Here is a 22,917-nt window from a genome sequence, read left to right as displayed (position 1 = left end):
TTCCTCCATTCCTTTTTTCCTTCCTTTTTCCCTCCTCTTCTCTCTATCCCTTTTTCCCTCCCTCTCCCCTCTTCCCTCCCTTATTTCTTTTCTCTCTTTCCTTTTCTTTCTTTCTTTCTTTCTTTCTTTCTTTCTTTCTTTCTTTCTTTCTTTCTTTCTCTCCTTCCTTCCTTCCTTCCTTCCTTCCTTCCTTCCTTCCTTCCCTTCCTGTCTTCCTCTCTCTCTCCTTTTCTTTTTCTCCTTTCTCTTCTTCTTCATAATAACTGCTGTCTCCTGTCGAGTAGGCTCAGCTGCTTTCATCTGACTTGGATTTCAGAAACAGTGACTACACTTAGTGGTTGTGTGTTTTCATAATCTTCCCAAGGTGACTTTTTGCTCTAAAGATGCTGAAAAAGTCACTTGGACTGACTGTAGTAGGTGTTGACAACCACACCTGAGGTGAACTTTTGAGATGGTATTGTGCAAGTTGGTCATCAGGGGTTTGTTTGCTTTAGATTTTGAATAAAGAAGTAGTGTTGCCATCTTTTCATCCTTCAGATTATGTATGACTGACTCCATTGGGGAATTGGTATGAATCTGGCAAAGCCTGCAAGCTCTTAAATTGTTGGAATTCATGAGTAGAGAAAGGGAGAATTGAATGCAGGGACACTGTATGATAATACAGAACAATGTTTTTTCCATGGTTTTCTCTTAGATTATGAAACATATCCATGCTCTGAAAGGGAATGTATGAATAATCTAAAGAGAATAAAAATGTTTTGGAAAATAATATTTGAAGATACTTTCCATTGTAGATATGTTGCATTTCTTGTATTTACAAGGCTTATGAGAAATGGAGCCAAAGTGATAGGTGGATTTTTTTGTTTGTTTATCTTTTTTAGCAAATGCCAAATAAAGGAGAAGTTATCTGGATAATTCAAAACTCCATCATGTACATCTCACATATTGTTTGTCTTTAGGCTTTTCAGAAGGTGTTAAAAGGAATGTGAGCTGGAAACCTAGATACTTCAGAGGGTTCTGATTACCAATAAAAGAGAGAAAGCATTTCTTTTCAGTGGTGAAACAAACATGTTATGGCATTCATTTATCTGCCCTTTCATTCATTAGTCTTTTATTGGACATATATTTTATTTCCAAAACTTCTAATACAAATAAAAGTAAAAGCAATATAAACAAAATACTTTGGGAATATAATATAGGACCCTTTGTTTTTAACTATGAGGATGGAGAAATATTTTAATAGATATTATAATAGATATTAACCTTTCTTGGACTTGAATAAAAATGAGATTTTGGCAAGCTAAAACCAAAGGAAAGGATTTATCTCTTGTAGTAAAAATACATAGATAAAGACGTTAAGACTTCTTAGAATTGTGGGTGGTTCTGTTTTGGGTTTGTTTGTTTTGGGCACTGGAGAGGCTACTTTGAGTGGAATAAAAGTAAATAATGAGGCTGGATCAGTAGAATGGAATAAGATAAGGAACTGGAATTTCTGTGGAAAATATGGAAGAATTGAACTAATAAGCCCCATGCTGGGGGGTAAAATAATGACAGAACTGTGTATGATTTTTCAAGAAAGCATACTCTTATACAAGAAAAAAAAATCATTAAGGAGATAATCATTAGGAAGAGTTTTCCCCTGATTATTAATAAACAAAATAATAGTCTATCAGTGATATGTTAGAGCTGGCTTTCAGTGGCTTGTGAGAGCTAATTGTGTGTGTATCTCTACTCAATCCTGAGTTCAGTGACATCACACTGGTATCTTGAAATAGGCCTTGGTGGGAATATTTTCACCATGGAATTCAGCAAATGCTACAAATTACAGCTATTTCTGTTAAACATTTGCCAGCACACCACTGCTACATGATGTGAAGCAGGTCTTCTTAGCAGAAAATTGACATTTGGAAAAGAGTATAGTACAAATCGCTTTACTAAACAACAACAACAAAAATTTAAGGAAAAGCAGTTTAAAAACTTGTAAATTAAAGAAGAGAAAATTTTAAAAACACATGAGTAGGAAGAAAACTAAAGATCAAGGACAGTAAAACAGGAGGACTTACCAAGTATAACTATCAAATTTAAGCTTATTTGAAAAACAGGGGCAAGGAAACAAGATTTTTGGCATGTAGAATGAACTAAGCCTTCTTTATAAAAATTCATGTCTAAACAGTGGACATTGTGTTAGGAAACTACACATAAAGCACTGAGAAAACTTGCTTTCAATGTTATTGAAACTTCATCTTAATATGTACCTTTAGATACATAGTTTGAAATGTTTTCTCATTGTATCTATAACCTTATGTCAAGGCTTAAAAATATTGATAGTATAAATTATCCAACTAATTGCATTCCTTATTCTCTTTCCAATAGACTACTATGCCTCCTTTTTACCTTTAAGTTCATTTTTAACTCTTTAGCTAGTTCTTGCTGTAGGTGTTTAAGTATACCATTAAGTCCAAGTTTGCTGTGGTTAAGTGTCATAGAAACTGTGGGATACTATTCGGGTATGACAGTGAATAGAGGCATCTGTTCATAGTCTTCCTTCTTCCATTCATTAGCTGATATATTTTGTCATGGTAGCTTGGGATGAAATTCAGTAAATAGTGCAATAACATCAGGAATAATCTCAGAATCTAGCCTTCTTGTCCCTTTTATTTTATTCAGGTAATCCTTTAATATTTCATGTGGGCTCCATGGCCATGACTGTACCCTTTGTTTCTTGGTTCTCCTGATACTCTCATAAGACTCGTTATGTTTATATCACTCCTCTTGGCCAGAGATGTTTCTTTATTGCTATGTGATGTCATCCACATGTAGGTAGGGTGCAGGCAGACTCAATCTGAATAATCTCAGTAATCTGTCAGTGTAGTAACTTGATTATCAATGGAATCCATCCTGATTGACTTTTTTTTTCAATCTTTTTGGTCAAAGATTTTAATGACTTCAAATCAATAAAGAGGATTATTTTGAGAATGACTCATGAATCACAATATGGATAAAATTATAACCAGATTAACTTAAGCAATCAAATTAAACATATATAACTAATTGAAGACATCTCCAAGACAATTATTTAAATGAAAGTTGAGTTTTAACTACCATTCCCTCCTCACTAGGGAATTGATAATAGTTCATCAACATGGAAGGTCAGATCTATATGGCAAACTGCTTCCCTTATCCTCTTGATCTTGATCACTATATTCTTCCAAAGTTTCACAATATTTTTCATCCTGACACTGAACCCTTCCTAGATTTTTTCTGTGTTGCTTTGCATGTTATAGTGGGTCTTTCAGTCCCTTTGTAGGTAAATTTGTAGCCTGTATCTAAGAATATAAATTATTTTTCCTGAAATACCTACAATCTCACCTTTTTACTTAAATGCACCATAATATGTAGAAAAAATATGGAGTTAATAAACATGTTTATTCCCCTATTCTTTTATGTCAGAAAACATATTGTCTTTTTAAAATGTTTTTTGATTGTAAAATACAATATTCAGAAAACTGTATAAGGTATGAATGCACAACTCAATGAAATACCACTAATCAAGCACATATATCACCACCAACCAAGTGAAGAAATAAAATAATGTCAGCACTTCAATAGACCCCATATTTTTCTTTTCCAGTTAGTACTCCCCTTCTCAACACAAGGTTTTAATTTACCAGTTTTTTAACTTTATATAAATGAAATCATACAATATCTATCTCTTTGTATATAACTTCTTTTGCTCAATACATGTTTATGAGATTCATTCATGTTATTGCAGCTAGCTATAGTTCAGTCATTTGCATTATTATGTAGTATTATTACACTTCATAAAAGGAATATCTAAGAAAATGCCACACTTTACTTATTCTGGTTTTAATGACTATAGAGAATTTTTCCAGTTTGGGAGCCATTATGTACAATGCTATGATGGACTTTATATATATATATATATTTATATTTATATTTATATTTATATTTTTTGTATTTATATTTATAAATATATATATACATATATGTTTCTTGGTGCATTTCTTTACACATTTCTGTTGACTATATATCTAAAAGTGGTACTGCTGGGTTGTGGGATTTGTATGTGTTTAGTCTTTGTAGATAATAACAAACTTTTCCAGAGTGGTTGTCACAATTCATATTTACCAACAGCATGTGACTGTTTCCATTGTTTTACATACTTCCAGCATTTGGTATTGTCAGTCTTTTAAAATTGTTAGACATTCTGTTGTATGTGTAATAGTTTATCGTCATGGTTTTGTCTTGCCAAAATACTAATGAAGTAAAGCAGATCTTCATCTACTTTTTGATTATGTGTATATTCCGTTTTTGAAGTACCTTTTGTCCACTTTCAGACTGTCATTTTTCTTACTGATTTTGAGCCGTTGTTTATGGATTCTACTGTTGGTTTCATGTGGTGAAATACCTTGTCTATTTACCCTTGTAATTGTGCCCTTTGAAAAATAAAAATAATTTTTAATGTATAATCTGTCATTTCCTTTATGGTTAGCTCTTTTGTATTCTTTCAAAGTTTTCTTTGTGTATAGCCAAAGCTGTGTCAATACTCTCCTTTTTCTTTCCTTAAAGCTTTACTTTTGACTTCAACATTTAACTGCATAGTCCATCAGGAATTGAACGTCTATATAGCACGAAGTAGAAGTTAAATTTTTGTATGTGTGTGTGTTTTTAATGTGAATTAAAAGTTGATCCTGTACCGTTTATTGAAAAGACCATCTATTCCTTATGGCTGAGCATTAGTATCTTTGTCTGTGTATTCATAGAGATGTTGTTGTATTCCACAGGTCTGTTTGTCTATCCTTTTGACAGTACTATACTGCCTTCACTACTATAGTTTTATAAGAAATCTTGATATCTGGTAGAACAAATCTCACATTTATTTTTTTGTCTTCAACACAGTCGTGGCTACATTTGTCCCTTCTTTGTTTTTATATAAAATTTTAGAATCAGCTTGTGCAGTTCCACAAAAGACATAAATGGATTTCGTTTGCCAATAAGAACAAAAGATTATCACATTATAATAAAAAAGTGCTGTTTAAAAAGGAACACTTGTTATAATATAATAATAAAGTTTAAATATAAAAAGAAAAATTAAACTACAGAAATTAACTGAAATAAAGCTTATGTGGCTATATTAATATCAGGTAAAGTGGACTTTAAGACAAAAAAATGAAGTAGAGATAGAGATGCTTCATGGTAGTAAAATATTCTATTAACTGAGAAGATGAAACAATTCAAAAGTAATGTATCTAACAATTCAGGTTCAAAACATATCAGGCAAAAATTGAAAAAAGCAAATGGAAAAATAATCAAAACCAGAATCATAATGACATTTTAATATACTTCTCTGAAACTGATTGAGAAAGAAGATAATAAAAGAGGGTGTTATGTAGATTTAAATACTTTCATAAACTTGCCCTAATTGAAATATATATAATAGGCCATACCCAATAATTGCGGAAAATCATTCTTTTCAAGGACACTTGTAATGTTTTCAAGAACAAACCATATTTGGGGACATAAAGCAAATTTTAATAAATTTCGATTGAATTCATATAGACTATAACTTCTTACCATAGTGAAATTAAACCAGAATCAATATTACATAATACAAACAAATGGAAACACAATCCATGGTTATGGATTAAAAGACCTGATATTGTTAAAATGTTCATACTTCCCAAAGTGATCAGCGTATTCAGTGCAATCCATATCAAAATCCCAATGGCATATTTTACAGGAATAGAAAAAAAATAATTCATATGAAACCACAACAGACCATAAATAAACAAATTAGTCGTAAAAAAGAAGAACAAAGCTGGAGTCTTCACACCTCCTGATTTCAAAATAGATTACACAGGTTGGTAATTAAAATTGTACGGCAATGCCATAAAGGTAGACTTGGAGACCAAGAGAAAGCACATAAATAAATCTACACACCTACATGGTTAACTGATTCATACATATACGGTCCCAAGAATACATATTGGAGAAAGAGTAATCTCTTGAACAAATGGTGGGAAAACTGGTATGTATTTATAAAAGAATGAAACTGGACCCTTATCTTATCTCATATACAAAAATAAACTCAAAATGTATTAAGATTTTAATGTAAAACCCAAAACTGTAAAACTCCTAAAAGAAACCAGGGAACGTTTCATGACTTTGGTCTTGGCAGTGATTTCCTGGATATGACACCAAAAGCACTGGCAACAAAACCGAGAATAAACAAGACTATCAGATTAAAAAGCTGTACAGCAAAAGAAACGATCAACAGAGTGTAAAGGCAATCTATGGAATTGGAAAAAATATTTGCAAACCATATATCTGATAAGGCATCTAAAAAATATAAGAACTTTTAACACTATGGACTAAGGACTTGAACAGAAATTTCTCCAAAGAAGACATATACTGGCCACAAAGTATATGAAGAAATGTTTAATGTCACTAATCATCAAGAAATGCAAGTCAAAACCACACGGAGATGTCACCTCACATCTGTCAGTATATTATCAAAAATGGCACAAAGATGAGTGTTGGCAAGGACGTGGAGAAATTAGAACCCTTGCATGCTATTGGTGGGAATACAGAATGGTACAACTGCTCTAGAAAACAGTATACAGGGCCCTCAAAAAGTTAAATATAAAACTGCTGTATGATACAGCAAGATCAGGATCTTGAAGAGATAATAGCACTCCCATGATCATTGCAGCACTACTTACCAAGGACAAGATGTGGACACAAGCTAAATGTTTACTGAAAGATGAATGAATAAGAAAATGTGGTAAATACATGTTATGGAATACTATACAGCCTTTAAAAGGAAAGAAATTTTGCAATATGTGAAACATGAATGAATCTTGAAGACATTATGCTAAGTGAAACAGTCCATTCGCAGAAAGACACATACTGCATGATTCCACTTACGTGAGGTATCTAGAATAATCGGATTCATAGACTGAGAGGGTGAATGGCGGTTGTCAGGAGTTGGAGGGAAAGATAAATGAGAGTTAGTAATCAATGAGTATAAAGTTTAAGTCAAGCAAGATCAATAAGCTCTGGTGATCTGCTCTATGTCATTATTCCTGGAGTCAACAATAATGTATTATACACTTAATTTTTTAAGTGGTTGGAATTTGTGTTAAGTGTTCTTACTACAGTAAAATAAAAGTAGATACCAATGATGTAAAATAAAATGAAGTATAAAAACAAAACTAAAAAAAAATTTAGTTATGTAATTTGAAATAAAAAACCAATTGGAAAAACTCATTTATTTGGAGATTTCAAAGTACAATATCTCATGTGCCAAAGAAATCACAGTGAGTATTAGAAAATATTTTGAGTTGAATGATGATGAAAATATGAAATATTAAAATTTGTGTCATGTATATAAAGGTGAATTTGGGGAAAATGTAAAGCTTTTAAATGTGTATATTAGAATAGAAGAAACTTTAAAATTAAAGATAGACGTATAGAACTAAAGCAATTAGAAAATCAAAGCATGAATTAAACATGAAGTAAGCAAAAGATATGTATAGAGAAGAAATAATGAAATACAAAACAAATATATAATGTATAAGATATTCAAAACTCAAAGTTTAGGGGGCACCTGGCCGGCTCGGTTGGTTAAGCGTCCTACTTTGGCTCAAGTCATGATCTTACAGACTGTGAGGTTGAGCAGGCTCTGGGCTCACATGTCATAGTCTGCAGCTTGCTTCAGATTCTGTTGTCTCCCTCTCTATCTGCCCCTCCCCCCCTCTCACACTCTGTCTCTCTCTCTCTCTCAAAAAAAAAAATGAATATTAAACTTTTTAAAAGGAAAAAAAAGTCAAAGTTTAGTTCTTTGAAACAATTAACAGAATTGATAGAAATCTAGCAAGACAGAGAAAAGTTATGCATTACCAGTACTTGAAATGAAAAAGTAGACTTACCACAGATTTTAATGTGTGGGTTACAAAAGAATATTTAAAGAAATGTTTATGTAAAACAATTGAAATTTTATTTGAAATGGGAAATTTCTTATAAAAATATAACCTTGAAAAAACTGAATCAAGAAGACCAAAAATTTGAATGATACTATAATAATTTACAAAACTGAATCTTTTTTTAATGCTTTTATTTATTTTTGAGAGAGAGAGAGAGAGAGCGAGAGAGAGCACAAGCAGGGGAGGGGCAGAAAAAGAAGGAGACACAGATCCAAAACAGGCTGTAGGTTCTGAGCTGTCAGCACAGCCCAATAGGGGGGCTTGAACTTGTGAGCCAGGAGATCATGACCTGAGCTGAAGTCAGATGCTTAACCAACTGAGCCACCCAGGTGCCCTCAAAATTGAATCTTTAAAGCCAAATTTACCAAGATAAAGTACCATGGTGAACCCATATGGCTTCACCAGTGAATTCTATAATTTACACTGTTTCAGAGTAAGGGGGTAGGAGTAAGAACACAGCTAATTATTTGAGACCAGTATAATATGATACCCTAAACTTGAACAAACATTATAAGAAAGGAATATTAAAGGAAAATTCTGCTCATAAGCATAAACAAAATTATAGCCATTCTTCAATATCTTAAAACCCCATAACAAAATTATGTTTAAGCCAGGAACATAACATAGTAACATTCCAAAATAAGTAATTATAATTCACCATATTAAGAGAATGATAAAGAAACATAACCATTTCAATAGATGCTAAAAAATCAGTTGATAAATTAAACACCCAATTATGACTTTTGACGAACTAGGAATAAAAGGAAAATGTATTAACTTGATAAAGGATATTTATAAACATTCTGTAGTTAGCATCAGATTTAAGGGTGAAATATGGGAATTTTTCTCTGAAATCAAAAACAAGGAAAAGATGCTCACTTTTACTGCTTCATTTTAACATTGCATTGGTGGTCCTAGACTGTGTAATAGGGTATGAAAAAGAAACAAAAAATAAAGTTTAAAGATAAATAAACAGATGTCTCATTATTCACAGATGATATAATTGTGTATGTAGAAAGTCTATACAAAATTACTCATTTACACATTACTGGACTTAATAACTAAGTTTCAAGAATGGTCAATGTAAGTTCAAAAATCAACTAAAACCTCAACTAAAAATCGATTACATTGATTTAAAAATGAATTATCCATTATTCCTTCTAGTCTTTCACCCTAAAACCATGCCCCAACTACAGCAGGTAACCAAGAAAAAAACCTATCCCACTTAGATATGTTAGCTCTGGAGGCCAGAATAAAGAAAACCTCTTTATGTTTTCTTTCAATTAATCTTTCCTTCATTCAACATATTTTTTTTAATATTTTTAACGTGTATTTATTTTTGAGACAGAGAGAGACAGAGCATGAACAGGGGAGGGTCAGAGAGAGAGGGAGACACAGAATCCGAAGCAGGCTCCAGGCTCTGAGCTGTCAGCACAGAGCCCGACGCTGGGCTCGAACCCACGAACCATGAGATCATGACCTGAGCTGAAGTGGGACGCTTAACCGACTGAGCCACCCAGGCGCCCCCATTCAACATATTTTTTAATGCCCACCATATACCAGGCTATATCTTTGCCTTTAAAGGCCTCACAACAAAGTGGAAAATGACAGACGTGGCTTACTACAAAAATGTGTAGAGTAAACATGAATATTTATGTGGAAAGGAAGAACAGAAGTGGAAACCATTTGCCCTCACAGAGAATTTTCACAGAGCAGACAATGTTCGTATTGGTCCTTGGATGATTTAGCAAGGTTTCACCAATTCAAATAAGGATAGAGAAAATAGAATTTAGAAGAAACAGAATAAATAAAGGCATTAAAGTGTGGAAACACTGGGCGTATTTGGGAAACATAAAAGCTAACAAGAGTAGTTAGTAGATCCTCTGCTTGATTGATGTATACATCAGTTCTCATGTACCTAATTGCAAAATCTCTGTTTAGCCTTTTCTCTGTTCAGTTCTGAATCATGAAAATAATAAAGTTGATTTTCTTGTCTCATGAATACAGAGTAAATATTAAAACTCTTACTCAAGAGCTTCTCCAAGGATACCTTTGCCTATTTCTATAAATGCACGTTAGCCAACTAAAATGATTTTGATTAAATGGTCTGATTCTAAAGAATCTGAAAATTACTTATTTACAACATGATAATAGCCACAATTTTATGGTGTTTTAAAATAGCTGTAATACTTAGAAATTACACGATATGTGAAACTTAGCAAACATTTGAATTATATCAATATGGTATTGCCACTTTCTGTAAAAAATATAGAAAAATAAATTTCCCTGTCACAGTCAGAAAATTTGTATAAAGAAGTTATGTAAGTAATGGTTGCGTTTAAGCTTTAGATATGCTGGATGAGAACTTCATGTGTCAAGAGGTTGTGTTAAAAATTATCTAGTGTATCTTCTTACTCCCTGATAATTATCATCACTTGATGGAATTGCTCAACAAAGATAGCATGACGGATGTGTGATATTTCCTTCATCTGCATCTGTTTTATCTTACTATAAGTTTTGCATACAAAAGTATTGTTTTATGTAAATTACTTCCTTATTTATATTTTAATAACTCTTACTAACATTGATTAGCCTCAACAGCCAATGTTTTTGCTGTATCTTATCAGCCAAACCAAATACATAACAGAGCTTTACTGCATATTGTTAGTTTCTGTCCAAATTTAAGAAAAATGACTATTCATTTAATATTATTTCATTATAGTTAGTTATACCAATACTTATAAATATTTGTTAAATAGATGCTTCAAGCAGATATTTTTAGTGCTTATAATTTTGAATGATTAAATCAACAAACACTCTAGAAAAGACAACTCAATTCTGTGGTCTCTCTTATGAAAACAGACCCTAAATGCTACTTAAATCCTCCAAATGGCATTCACCTAAAAACATGCAGGGAAATGGTTTGGGGGTTTAAATTATCAGTGTAATTGCTTTAATTCTCTAGGTTGCTTTTATAAGTAGACACAACTTTATCATATTTAACTGACCATTCCAAATTGAAGGTTTAGTGTGGTTTGTATTTTTACTCTCAACACCCTGAATCACATTTACGTTCTACATAACCCAGATCTTAAAAATAGCCCACAAACCTCAATGCAGGAGAATTCCAGAAATGAGGTTTTTACATTAATGATCTGCCTGTAGTTTTCTTTCCAGTAGCCTGCACCTTTTAATTTGTCAGCATTTTCCCCCTAATGGCACAGGAGAGCTTTTTGAAGAACTAAATATGCTGAAATCACCTCATTGTTTTGTTCTTAGATATTTGAACATAGGGTGATGTTTCAAAAATTTTGTTAGTAAATTCTACCTGATTTCTATTAAAAATGTTCTTTAACCTCTGAGACTGAAGTGAAAGGAGTATTTATAAGAAAGGTAGTTCAACCCTATCTGATTCTTGAGTAAGTTTTCCAAGTAACCTACTGCCTATGATTCATTACTTCCTTTGAGTTAAGAGGGTCTTAACTAGGGTAACATATTCTTGAAGATACTATATGAAATACCAGATTTAAAAATTGATTTTAACAAATTTTAAGAATTTGAGATTACAGAACCTTTTCACTGACACTTTTTTTCTCTCTTGCTAAACTGTATTGCAAATAACCTTTTGATGTTTTAAAAGGTTTTTCTTTGGCAGCTGAAAAGAACCTTCTTGAAAGTTGTATTTAGTGAATTTACCCATATATAAATATCCCTGAGCTACTCAGTTATCCTATGGCATCTGGAAGAAAGGTGCTATTGTTTTAGATTCCATGATTGAAGTATAGAATAATCAATTCAGAGAGACCCTGGGGGGAAGATTCACTCACATATGCTGTGGAAACTTGGAATTCCTGAGTTTTTAGGTTTTTTCTACAGAAAAAGAGACATAGATGAGTTTTTCAGTACAATGTCTAGTGACATCGGTTCCTTTTCAAGCCATATTATAATTTGACCATCAGTTTGAATTTGTGACTACTAACTTCGGATTTTCTAAGAAAACTCCTTTTTTTTAAATACCTTTGTTACTATTACTTTCCTTGCTTTCTGGATTTCAGTAGCTACACAGCTATTTTGTTTGCAAGGTTCTGGGTGTGCGGTTTCTGCTGCTACACACCAAGCAACATCACCAAGGTATTCCCAGGATGCATCACCAGATTTAGTTCTGCCAGAACAATCCATAAATTATTTAAAGTTCCTCTTCATTTCTCACAAAGCAATGTTTGCAAAGCTTGTCCATGAAAAATCATTGTAATTCCAGAAGATCATGATAGATTTGCAAGACAGGAATTTGTCCTGTGCTTCCACATGGACTTCTGCCTGCCTAGTTATGAATATAGTAGAAGTTAAATGAAAATGCACAGTTATTTCCCTTTTAAACATGAAGTTTTTTTAGCTCTGGTTTTATTTGAACATTTTCTCTACCATTTCTTTAACCGCAGTTGAGTAAGAGCAGCTATGTCTTATGGCTTTCTACTGTGAAGTGTCCGAAAGTGTAAGGTGGCCGGATGTAAAAATACTATGAAAGTATGGATAATAAACTGCCCACTTTCCGTCTACTGCAACTTCCCTGAGGTTTTGTTTGCAGGGCCCAGCTGCATATACAGACATGATGGAATTTGGTTTGTGAAGAACCCACAAAAATTACACAAATAACTCAGATTTTTAATGAATAATACACAGACATGCACCTGCTTCAGGGACTTCATAGATTAGTTTTGTGACCAATAGAAAAGCCCTTTGGAATTCAATTACATGGCTACAAAACAGAAAATAAAACTGGTTACACTTTTAGAACTGCTATCAGCAAAATGAAAATGTTAACTAGTTCTTGGGGCAGCCTTTTTTTTAGGTTGTTTCAATTTGCTTTGCTTCTGTCAGACTTACTATAAAGTCATAATATTCTGCTCTTTATTATCTACTCTTCTTGCAGCTGGAGCCGCTTGCAGAAGATATTCTCCACCAAACCCCGAATATGAATGCTGTTATTTCTTTACAGAAGATCATTGAAATTCAAAGTATGTCTTTAATTTTTTTTTAATTTCTAATCAGGTACAATTAATTAAACATATTGAGAATGAGAACACATGAAAAACATATTTGAGCTTCTCAAATATGAGAATCATATTTAGAATTCTAATTTACACACATTATGTATTTATACCTAAATGTGTTACTGCCTTGCTCTTAATGTGCTTAATCTAACCTTACACTGATAACTCAGAGCCTTTATATTTAGAACCATGTTTTTCTCATATTTTCCAAGTGCTTGGATTCTTTTTTCATTACTACCACTAAGTATCCATTAAAAAATGAAATTAATATAGAAATTTTAATTATATTGTCTAATCTTAACTAAGGGTAAGTTATCTCCTAATGATGTTAGAATTAAGGAATCATTTACTGGTTTTCAGTTTGTCAAGAGAGGAGAAAGTTAGTGAAAAAGCCTCACTACTAGAAAATCTAGGGTCCCTGGGTGGCTCAGTTGGTTGAGCCGCTGACTTCGGCTCAGGTCATGATCTCGCAGTCTGTGAGTTCGAGCCCCACATTGGGCTGTGTGCTGAGAGCTCAGAGCCAGGAGCCTGCTTCGGATTCTGTCTCCCTCTCTCTCTGCCCCAAAAAATAAAAATAAACGGTAAAAAAAAATAAATAAAAACAAAAGAAAAGAAAAGAAAATCTAAACAAAGGACGGAAAGTCAGAAACTTTACTATCCATTTCCCTTCACACACATAAACACACATACACACACTTGAAATCAAGCATAAATTAACAGGAAAGTTAGCATGAAGGGAAAAACCAAATGGCAAAATTATGTGTGAAGAAGAATCAGGAAAACCCTTAGCTTTGCTATTGTCCTATAGAAACATTTTTTAAATACCACTAAAGAAACCACCTTCCAGCTTTCTAAGTTTTTGACTTTGCTAGCTCAGAAGCAATTTTGAGATATGGGTGTATGTGGGGTGCTGTGACTATTTACAAATCATGCCATATAGGAGCTCAAAGCAATCTCCACTTTACTTAATTTCATTATTGCCTGGATTGAAGGTCATAGGTTCCCCATAAATGTTTATTAGTTATATCATAACTGGAATAAAGTCCAAATTTTAAGGATCTTCAGAGACTAGAAATGTAAACATTCAAATATTTGGAACCAAAACCTGTCATTATATTGTCTCATTTCCATTGAGAGTAAATTAAGAGACTCTATTATATATTGTTCTGGATCTTAAGGAAAGGGATCTTAAAATGATCTTTGACAGCCTTCTCATATTCATCTACATCCACTCTAATACCCCTTTCAGGTAATCAATAGTATAAAAATACCTACTTTTTATACATATTATTTTCTTTTATTCTGAGCATTCTTTTGCCATTATACACATAGATTATTAAAAGTTATTGTTCTTATGTATCTTCTGATTGTATTAGCATTCTTTAATACTTATGATATGTTGATAGAAGATAATTTCATCAGTCATCAAGGCACAGAAGTTATGAAGAAGAATAGGTAGAGTTTCTGGCATCAAAGAGTCATAGTCCAGTGAGTGAGAGACGCTTCAATAGATCCTTCCAATATGGGGTCATGAGGTGCACTGAGACAGTAGAGAAGGAGCATTCTCTTTCTTAAGTCACTTTCAGTGGGGTTGAGAGATACTAGAAAGTGAGGAAGGTAGAAGGAAGGTTCAGGGAAGGCCTGTTGGCAGTGATAGGGCCTGAGCTTGGTGTTAAGGACTGAACAGGATTTGGGCCAGATGAAGAGCGAATGTTTGGAAGAGAGTAACAAAAGCAAGCTCTCAATTTTCACATAGGTATGAAAAAATCACAGTTAGTGTACATCTTCAAAAACTGTACTGTTGCCTTTTGTATTAGATCTAATTTCCTGGTAATAACTTTCTACTGCATGACTTTACCACGGACATTTTTGAGTGATTTTTTCAGTCTGCTCTAGCCAAACAAACCTGTTTGTCTCTTGAAAAAGACTCATTCTACTATCAAAACTTGCTCTATGAGAATTCTACCACTGTGGATTGTGAATTAGTCTTCTGCTCTAAAATGCATTCCACAGCACTCAACACTGACAACTACCCCCATTTAAAATCCCCTGTCTTTCTAAACTCCTACTGAGGATTCCATCCAGCATTTGTAAACCCAATACTTCCACTAACTCTCAACACTAACATGTGGATTTTAATTAGTAGCATTTTTCCTTAAATTTCTTCTATTATTTGAGTTTTTTGTGTACTTTATGGTCTGTTAGTCTTGGTTCCTTCTTTTGATGATAGTCAGGAATATGGGAATCACATCTTTTCACCCCTCCATGTACCTGTGGAACGGGTTGACAGCAGGGGAGATATTTAAAGTGCATAGGGGCCTGGGAATGGAAAGCAGGCAGAGTTAAGTTGGGAGGATTTGATCTTCAAGGCCCTAGGGAATGAGAGCTTGCATCAAAGGGAGTGTCTGAAGAAGGCCTCCTCTTTCTTAGCCATGGATACATGACATAGTGGGTACTGTTGTTGGCTACTCAGCAACAATGCCTTCCTAACTTCTACTCAAAAGAAGCCTGGTCTTAGTCATGAATCCTTGCCACCAGATACCATGCAACTCAGAGAAGATGAACTTATGCCCAGTTCCAGGGAAGCTGTTCTTCGTCTAAGCCTAAACTAGTTAACCCACTTAAATAGTGATTGGTTAAGGAATCGGGTATGTGACCCAATTTTGGCCACTGAGAATTAAAGATGGCTTCTTGGACAGTATTACTTTGATTCCTAAACCAGACAGAGACCCAGTAAAAAAAGAGAACTACAGGCCATTATCCCTGATGAATATGGATGCAAAAATTCTCAATAAGATACTAGCAAATAGAAGTCAACAGCATATAAAAAGATTATTCACCATGATCAAGTGGGATTCATTCCTGGGATGCAGGGCTGGTTCAACATTGGCAAATCAATCAACGTGATACATCACATTAATAAAAAAAAAGAGAAGAACCATATGATCCTGTCAATCGATGCAGAAAAGGCCTTTGACAAAATCCAGCACCGTTTCTTAATAAAAACCCTTGAGAAAGTCGGGATAGAAGGAACATACTTACACATCATAAAAGCCATTTATGAAAAGCCCACAGCTAACATCATCCTCAATGGGGAAAAACTGAGAGCTTTTTCCCTGAGATCAGGAACACGACAGGGATGCCCACTCTCACCGCTGTTGTTTAACATAGTGGTGGAAGTTCTAGCATCAGCAATCAGACAACAAAAGGAAGTCAAAGGCATCAAAATTGGCAAAGATGAAGTCAAGCTTTCGCTTTTTGCAGATGACATGATATTATACATGGAAAACCCGATAGACTCCACCAAAAGTCTGCTAGAACTGATACATGAATTCAGCAAAGTTGCAGGATACAAAATCAATGTCCAGAAATCAGTTGCATTCTTATACACTAACAATGAAGCAACAGAAAGACAAATAAAGAAACTGATCCCATTCACAATTGCACCAAGAACCATAAAATACCTGTGAATAAATCTAACCAAAGATGTAAGAGATCTGTATGCTGAAAACTATAGAAAGCTTATGAAGGTAATTGAAGAAGATTTAAAGAAATGGAAAGACATTCCCTGCTCATGGATTGGAAGAATAAATATTGTCAAAATGTCAATACTACCCAAAGCTATCTACACATTCAATGCAATCCCAATCAAAATTGCACCAGCATTCTTCTCGAAGCTAGAACAAGCAATCCTAAAATTCATATGGAACCACAAAAGGCCCTGAATAGCCAAAGTAATTCTGAAGAAGAAGCCCAAAGCAGGAGGCATCACAATCCCAGACTTTAGCCTCTACTACAAAGCTGTCATCATCAAGACAGCATGGTATTGGCACAAAAACAGACACATAGACCAATGGAATAGAATAGAAACCCCAGAACTAGACCCACAAACGTATGGCCAACTCATCTTTGACAAAGCAGGAAAGAACATCCAATGGAAAAAAGACAGTCTCTTTAACAAATGGTGCTGGGAGAACTGGACAGCAACATGCAGAAGGTTGAAACTAGACCACTTTCTCACACCATTCACAAAATAAACTCAAAATGGATAAAGGACCTGAATGTGAGACAGGAAACCATCAAAACCCTAGAGGAGAAAGCAGGAAAAGACCTCTCTGACCTCAGCCGTAGCAATCTCTTACTCGACACATCCCCAAAGGCAAGGGAATTAAAAGCAAAAATGAATTACTGGGACCTTATGAAGATAAAAAGCTTCTGCACAGCAAAGGAAACAACCAACAAAACTAAAAGGCAACCAACGGAATGGGAAAAGATATTTGCAAATGACATATCAGACAAAGGGCTAGTATCCAAAATCTATAAAGAGCTCACCAAACTCCACACCTGAAAAACAAATAACCCAGTGAAGAAATGGGCAGAAAACATGAATAGACACTTCTCTAAAGAAGACATCCGGATGGCCAACAGGCACATGAAAAGATTCTCAACGTTGCTCCTTATCAGGGAAATACAAATCAAAACCACACTCAGATATCACGTCACACCAGTCAGAGTGGCCAAAATGAACAAATCAGGAGACTATAGATGCTGGAGAGGATGTGGAGAAACGGGAACCCTCTTGCACTGTTGGTGGGAATGCAAATTGGTGCAACCGCTCTGGAAAGCAGTGTGGAGGTTCCTCAGAAAATTAAAAATAGACCTACCCTATGACCCAGCAATAGCACTGCTAGGAATTTACCCAAGGGATACATGAGTACTGATGCATAGGGGCACTTGTACCCCAATGTTTATAGCAGCACTCTCAACAATAGCCAAATTGTGGAAAAAGCCTAAATGTCCATCAACTGATGAATGGATAAAGAAATTGTGGTTTATATACACAATGGAATACTACGTGGCAATGAGAAAGAATGAAATATGGCCCTTTGTAGCAACGCGGATGGAACTGGAGAGTGTGATGCTAAGTGAAATAAGCCATACAGAGAAAGACAGATACCATATGGTTTCACTCTTATGTGGATCCTGAGAAACTTAACAGAAACCCATGGGGGAGGGGAAGGAAAAAAAAAAAAGAGGTTAGAGTGGGAGACAGCCAAAGCATAAGAGACTGTTAAAAACTGAGAACAAACTGAGGGTTGATGGGGGGTGGGAGAGAGGGGGAGGGTGGGTGATGGGTATTGAGGAGGGCACCTTTTGGGATGAGCACTGGGTGTTGTATGGAAACCAATTTGACAATAAATTTCATATATTGAAAAAAAAATAAAATAAAGTTAAAAAAATAAATAAATAAAGATGGCTTCTTGGATGTTCAGCCTGTGCAGTCACATAACTCCACACTTATAAGGACCCAATGCATAGTTTCATGCTCTTCCTAAGAGCAAAACTTTACTAAGTTTTGAAAAAGGGGCCCACATTTTTATTTTGCACTGGGCCCTGCAAATTATTCAGCCATTCCTGATAAAAATCAAGGTGTTAGTGATGTGAAAAGATATTTGCCAGGAAAGACTGATAGTAACTTTACCACAGGGAGAACTCGAGTTGTGGTTAAGAAGGAACTGGTGAGTAAAGGTTGTAATGGGAAAGACAAATACAAGATGAGAATGATCTCTTGTCATTTGGGACATGAAGTAGAAAACAGTGCAGAGAAAGTTGTTTGAGACTGTGGCTTTGACACTATGTGGTACATTTTTATGTAGTTCTTTGAATTGTGTGTCTTTTGGGACCATTTGAATTGTATGTCTTTGAGGCCACTCTTCCAGACTAAAGAACCAGAAAAGGGCTGCATAAGGTCCATTAAGCAATAAAATAATGTGGGTGTTTCTGAGTAACAAACTTCGTAATGGCTTGAGAAATTAAAATTATGGGCTTCTGCCTTAGCAAACAATGCTAGATTTCCTTACAAACTATAAAATTGTACTCTTACTTTTATTTTTCTCTGTTTTATAACTCACTCTTCCATTCCAAGTCCTCTTATAGGGCTTCAGGCCCTTGACTAGGCTCCCCTTTTCCCCTTTGGTGGGGAAAGTAGTCAGGACCCACTACATAATTTGCAGATCCCAGTACAAAATGAAAATGTGTGAATACTTCCTTGTTAAAAAAATACTGTAATTTCATGAAGGTGACAGCAGAGCACTGAATGCAACATGCGGGCCCTTCTGTATATGGGGGTCCTTTGCAACTGCACAGGTTGCCTTTAAGGTGGCCTTTGTTTAACTGAAGAACCCCCTCTTCACATATGTCTCTGAGCATCTCACAGGTGCCTCCTTTTAACTTCGGGAGGTGTTTGAATTGTTAGTATAGGTTGTGAAGGATTCTTTTGTGCTACGGTTTGGGACTACAGTATCAGAAAACTATGTAAATGTCGAGAAGCAGGATTTGTAGCATGTGGGAAACATTCAGGCAAGTTCCTAGATAGCCTTGTCCCAAGACAGACAGCAAGGTGCTGACAGGCCTTCTGTGAATTTCTCTTTGAGAACAGAGCCCCCCAGCTGAGGGTATGCAGGTGCTGGAGGCTGTGATTAGCATTGGCCCTTTGCCTGGCCACATGTATGGGAATATTTGGCAGCAGGATCATCCCTGTTGTCCTGTCGTTGTTTATGTTACTCATTTAGCTAAGAAAGAAAGACCTTACGAGGCAACGGCAGGGCAATCATTATTCCTGACAGGTAATAAAGACCCCTCCTGACAGGTTAGGGTCTGGTTTCATCTCAAGATGGCGGATGTATACAAAGATCAACTATGTTTGAGATGGTCAAGAAGCTTCTTGTTTGCACATGCTGTTCACTTTGGTAACAAGTGTTCTGCCTCATCCCTATCAAGTTTTCTAGACTTAGCTCAGATGTTATCTCTTTTGAGAAGCCATGTATGAGTCTCCCTTTCTTGTTATTCTAGATTAGGTACATTTCCTGTGTGTTTTCATGGCAGAGATTGTTTTTGTTGGTGTTATTTGTTTTTAATTGCTATATTCTTTACACAGTGTCTGTCCAAGGTAGGCATTGTGCAAATGTTTATTGAATGAATAACAGTTGAATCAGTTGAATCCGTTGATCTGTCCATATTTGCCACATTTTTTTCTTAGCCCAGGTTAATTTTCTTAACTAACTAACATAACTCCTTGGCTAGCCCATGCAGATAAGAGATTGAGAAGAATAGGCAAATTATGTATGAGCTCTTTTCTTCTGTCTTCCTTAACCCATAATGATGAATCACTTCTAAGTTAGGAGGAACATGAATTACTTGTGAGCTACCACTTTCATCACTAATCTTAGAGGTGGCAATTCTCAGAGCTGAAACTAATAGTTTGCTTGTGGCTAGAATCACCAGTGAGTGATGCCAGGTAAGAGTCAGCCCAGAGAAGGATAAAGAACCCTCATCTGTATGTTTCCTTTTCTAAAACCCACCCTAACAAGTTACAGAGTCCATTGAACACTTCTTCCCTTCTTTTTCATTGTAAGGTGAGAAGCAGGGTTCCCAAATGACATTTTTCACACCAATCCTGGCCCATGATAACATTTTTACTGATTTTGAAGGGAGGAATTATGAAGTGAGTTTTCCATAAAACTCAATCCATGTTATTTGAAAGACTATAATTTTAAGCTCTAAAACATATAATGAATGATATTGATATTGATCTGTGAAACCCCAAAATATGAAAACCACAAGTATAGAGCCATGGTTTCCTTTCACTTACTCACTTTTTAGTAAGAAGAGTACTTTTTAAGTGTCAACCAATTTTGTAGACCTCCTGAATGATAATAGTGATAATCATAATATCTTTTGATTTGTGGATCAAGAAAAATATATATGTACACAAGAATTTGAGGATTCTTTACAAATTTAGCTACAACGCTCCGCAGCTGATAAGTTGCAAAACACCAGGATAGAGGATTTTAAAATGACAGTAACTCCAATATGATCCTCTCTACCACTCACAAACATGATGAGGAGCAAGTCACTTAGCTTCTCTGAGAAATTTCAGTAAGAATGGCATGGCATATCACCATACTGCTTTTCTAAATTGGAGCTACTGTGGCAACAAAATGGCAAATAAGAAGCAAGATCATTAAAAAAATGTTTGGAATTTTCCCACTCCACCCCCCCACTTTCATCTTTTCCCCACACTAGTGATTCTTCCCTTGTTTAGTGAATTGGAGTCTTAGAATTCCATATTATGCCAATCACAGCAAAATAGTTACATAGGCCAGAATAAGGAAAGGACAGTATTTGTCATGTATGTTCTTATCAAATAACACCCATGTTTCCTGCATGTAAAATTTGTCAGTAGGCCCTATTTCTTAAAATACACACACACACACACACACACACACACACACACACACACACACACGTATTATTTAGGGCAATGAGAAGTGAATTTATGGTCCTCTGAATTTATTCCACTTTTGAGGCCAATATGAAAAAGAATACAATTTTCTCACTTCAGGAGAATATACTGTGGAACTAGGTAATTGACTATAAGGTAGTCACTGATCCACTGGTTTAGGCACCACAATGAAATAAGAAGTAAGAACTGATGTTGCAAGCAAACAATGGCAAGTTAATTTTGTTGATTTCATTTCTACTCTATTTCCAAGGGAGATAACTAGTTGGTAAAATAAAATATAAACACTGTTGATGTACCCACTAAGTAGATCATCAGAGCAGTGTAAGAGATTTATGTATAGTAATTAATGAAACAAAGCTATTAAAGTAAGGTAAGATTTGTTCTAAAGAGACAACCATTGTTTTCTTTTAAGTGAAATGCCCTTCTCAGCCATCTCCTCCCATCGTTCTAATTCCCCTTATCCACCCCCTTATCAAGGAGAAGGGGCGTTTACATCACAATTAAGGAGAAAATCCAGATTATTTCTAAACTGAAAGGAATTTGCATATATCTGTTGTGAGGAAACTGTCCAATATCTTGACCTCAGGGGCTATGCACATGGATTAAAGGATTGTTCCCCATATTGCAACATGCACTGCATAAATCATCTTGCAACCTTTACTAGGTTCTTTAACTCCATTCCCAAAGCCTCAACCACATTAAGTTTGGTTTTTTTTTTTTTTTTTTTTTTGCTCCTTCTTATTGTATTTTGATTTTCTACCTTTTTTTGATATATCTTTCTCTTTTCCTCTCTCCTCTACCTCCATCCTATTGAGATCCAGGAGAGAAGAGATACCCACAATGTTGGAAAGGTTTTAACTCAGAAGGATCTGAGGACTCATTTCAGTCAGGGAAGGAACATGCTCAAATCTGCACTTCACAAGATTATTATGCCTGCAAAAAGGACAGGAGATTTAGCATGGCTTATTGTCACATGTGAGCAGTTTAATTCGGAAGGAGAATTGACTTGCGATGGTAATTAATTGGCATGGAGAGAATTAATAATTTCCAGGTATCAAGCTTGAACAACTGAGTAGTTGGTGATGTCACCTCCTATGATAGGGAACAGCAGAGGAAGAAAAGGTTTGGAGAGCAAGATGAATGATATTAGACTTAAGAAGATATTTGGGGCATCTGGCTGGCTCAGTCAGAAGAGCGTGTGACTCATGGGGCACCTGGGTGGCTCAGTGGGTTGAGCGTCCAACTTCGGCTCAGGTCATGATCTCACATTTGTGGGTTTGAGCCCCGCATCAGGCTCTGTGCCGACAGCTCAGAGCCTGGAGCCTGTTTCTGATTCTGTCTCCCCCTCTCTTTCTCTGCCCCTCCCCTGCTCATGTGCTCGCTCGCTCTCTCTCTCTCTCTCTCAAAAATAAATAAACGTTAAAAAAAAAAAAGAAAAAGAAGAAGAAGAAGAAGAAGAAGAGCTTGTGACTCTTGATCTTGGGATGGTGAGTTTGAGCCCCAGGTCAGGTGTAGAGTTTTCTTTAAAGAAGAAATTTTGTTGATTGAAATGCTT

The 22,917-nt window shown here is 35.2% G+C and overlaps 1 protein-coding gene across 2 annotated transcripts in view; it reads left to right on the top strand.

Moving 5' to 3' along the window:
- LOC147583221 (histone deacetylase 9-like) overlaps nt 1-22,917 on the top strand; it is a 198,774-nt gene that overhangs the window by 132,772 nt on the left and 43,085 nt on the right. For both annotated transcript variants that reach the window (XM_086694897.1, XM_086694896.1), the window contains one exon: nt 12,937-13,021. In XM_086694897.1, the coding sequence (XP_086551023.1) occupies nt 12,937-13,021 (85 nt within the window). The remainder of the gene's footprint in view (nt 1-12,936; nt 13,022-22,917) is intronic.

Source organism: Puma concolor, chromosome A2 (assembly GCF_028749965.1).
Source record: "Puma concolor isolate L17-30 chromosome A2, mPumCon1.1.hap2, whole genome shotgun sequence".
Taxonomy (NCBI): domain Eukaryota; kingdom Metazoa; phylum Chordata; class Mammalia; order Carnivora; family Felidae; genus Puma; species Puma concolor.
Note: the sequence above shows the minus strand (reverse complement) of the source record. Positions and strands in the feature narration are given on the sequence as shown.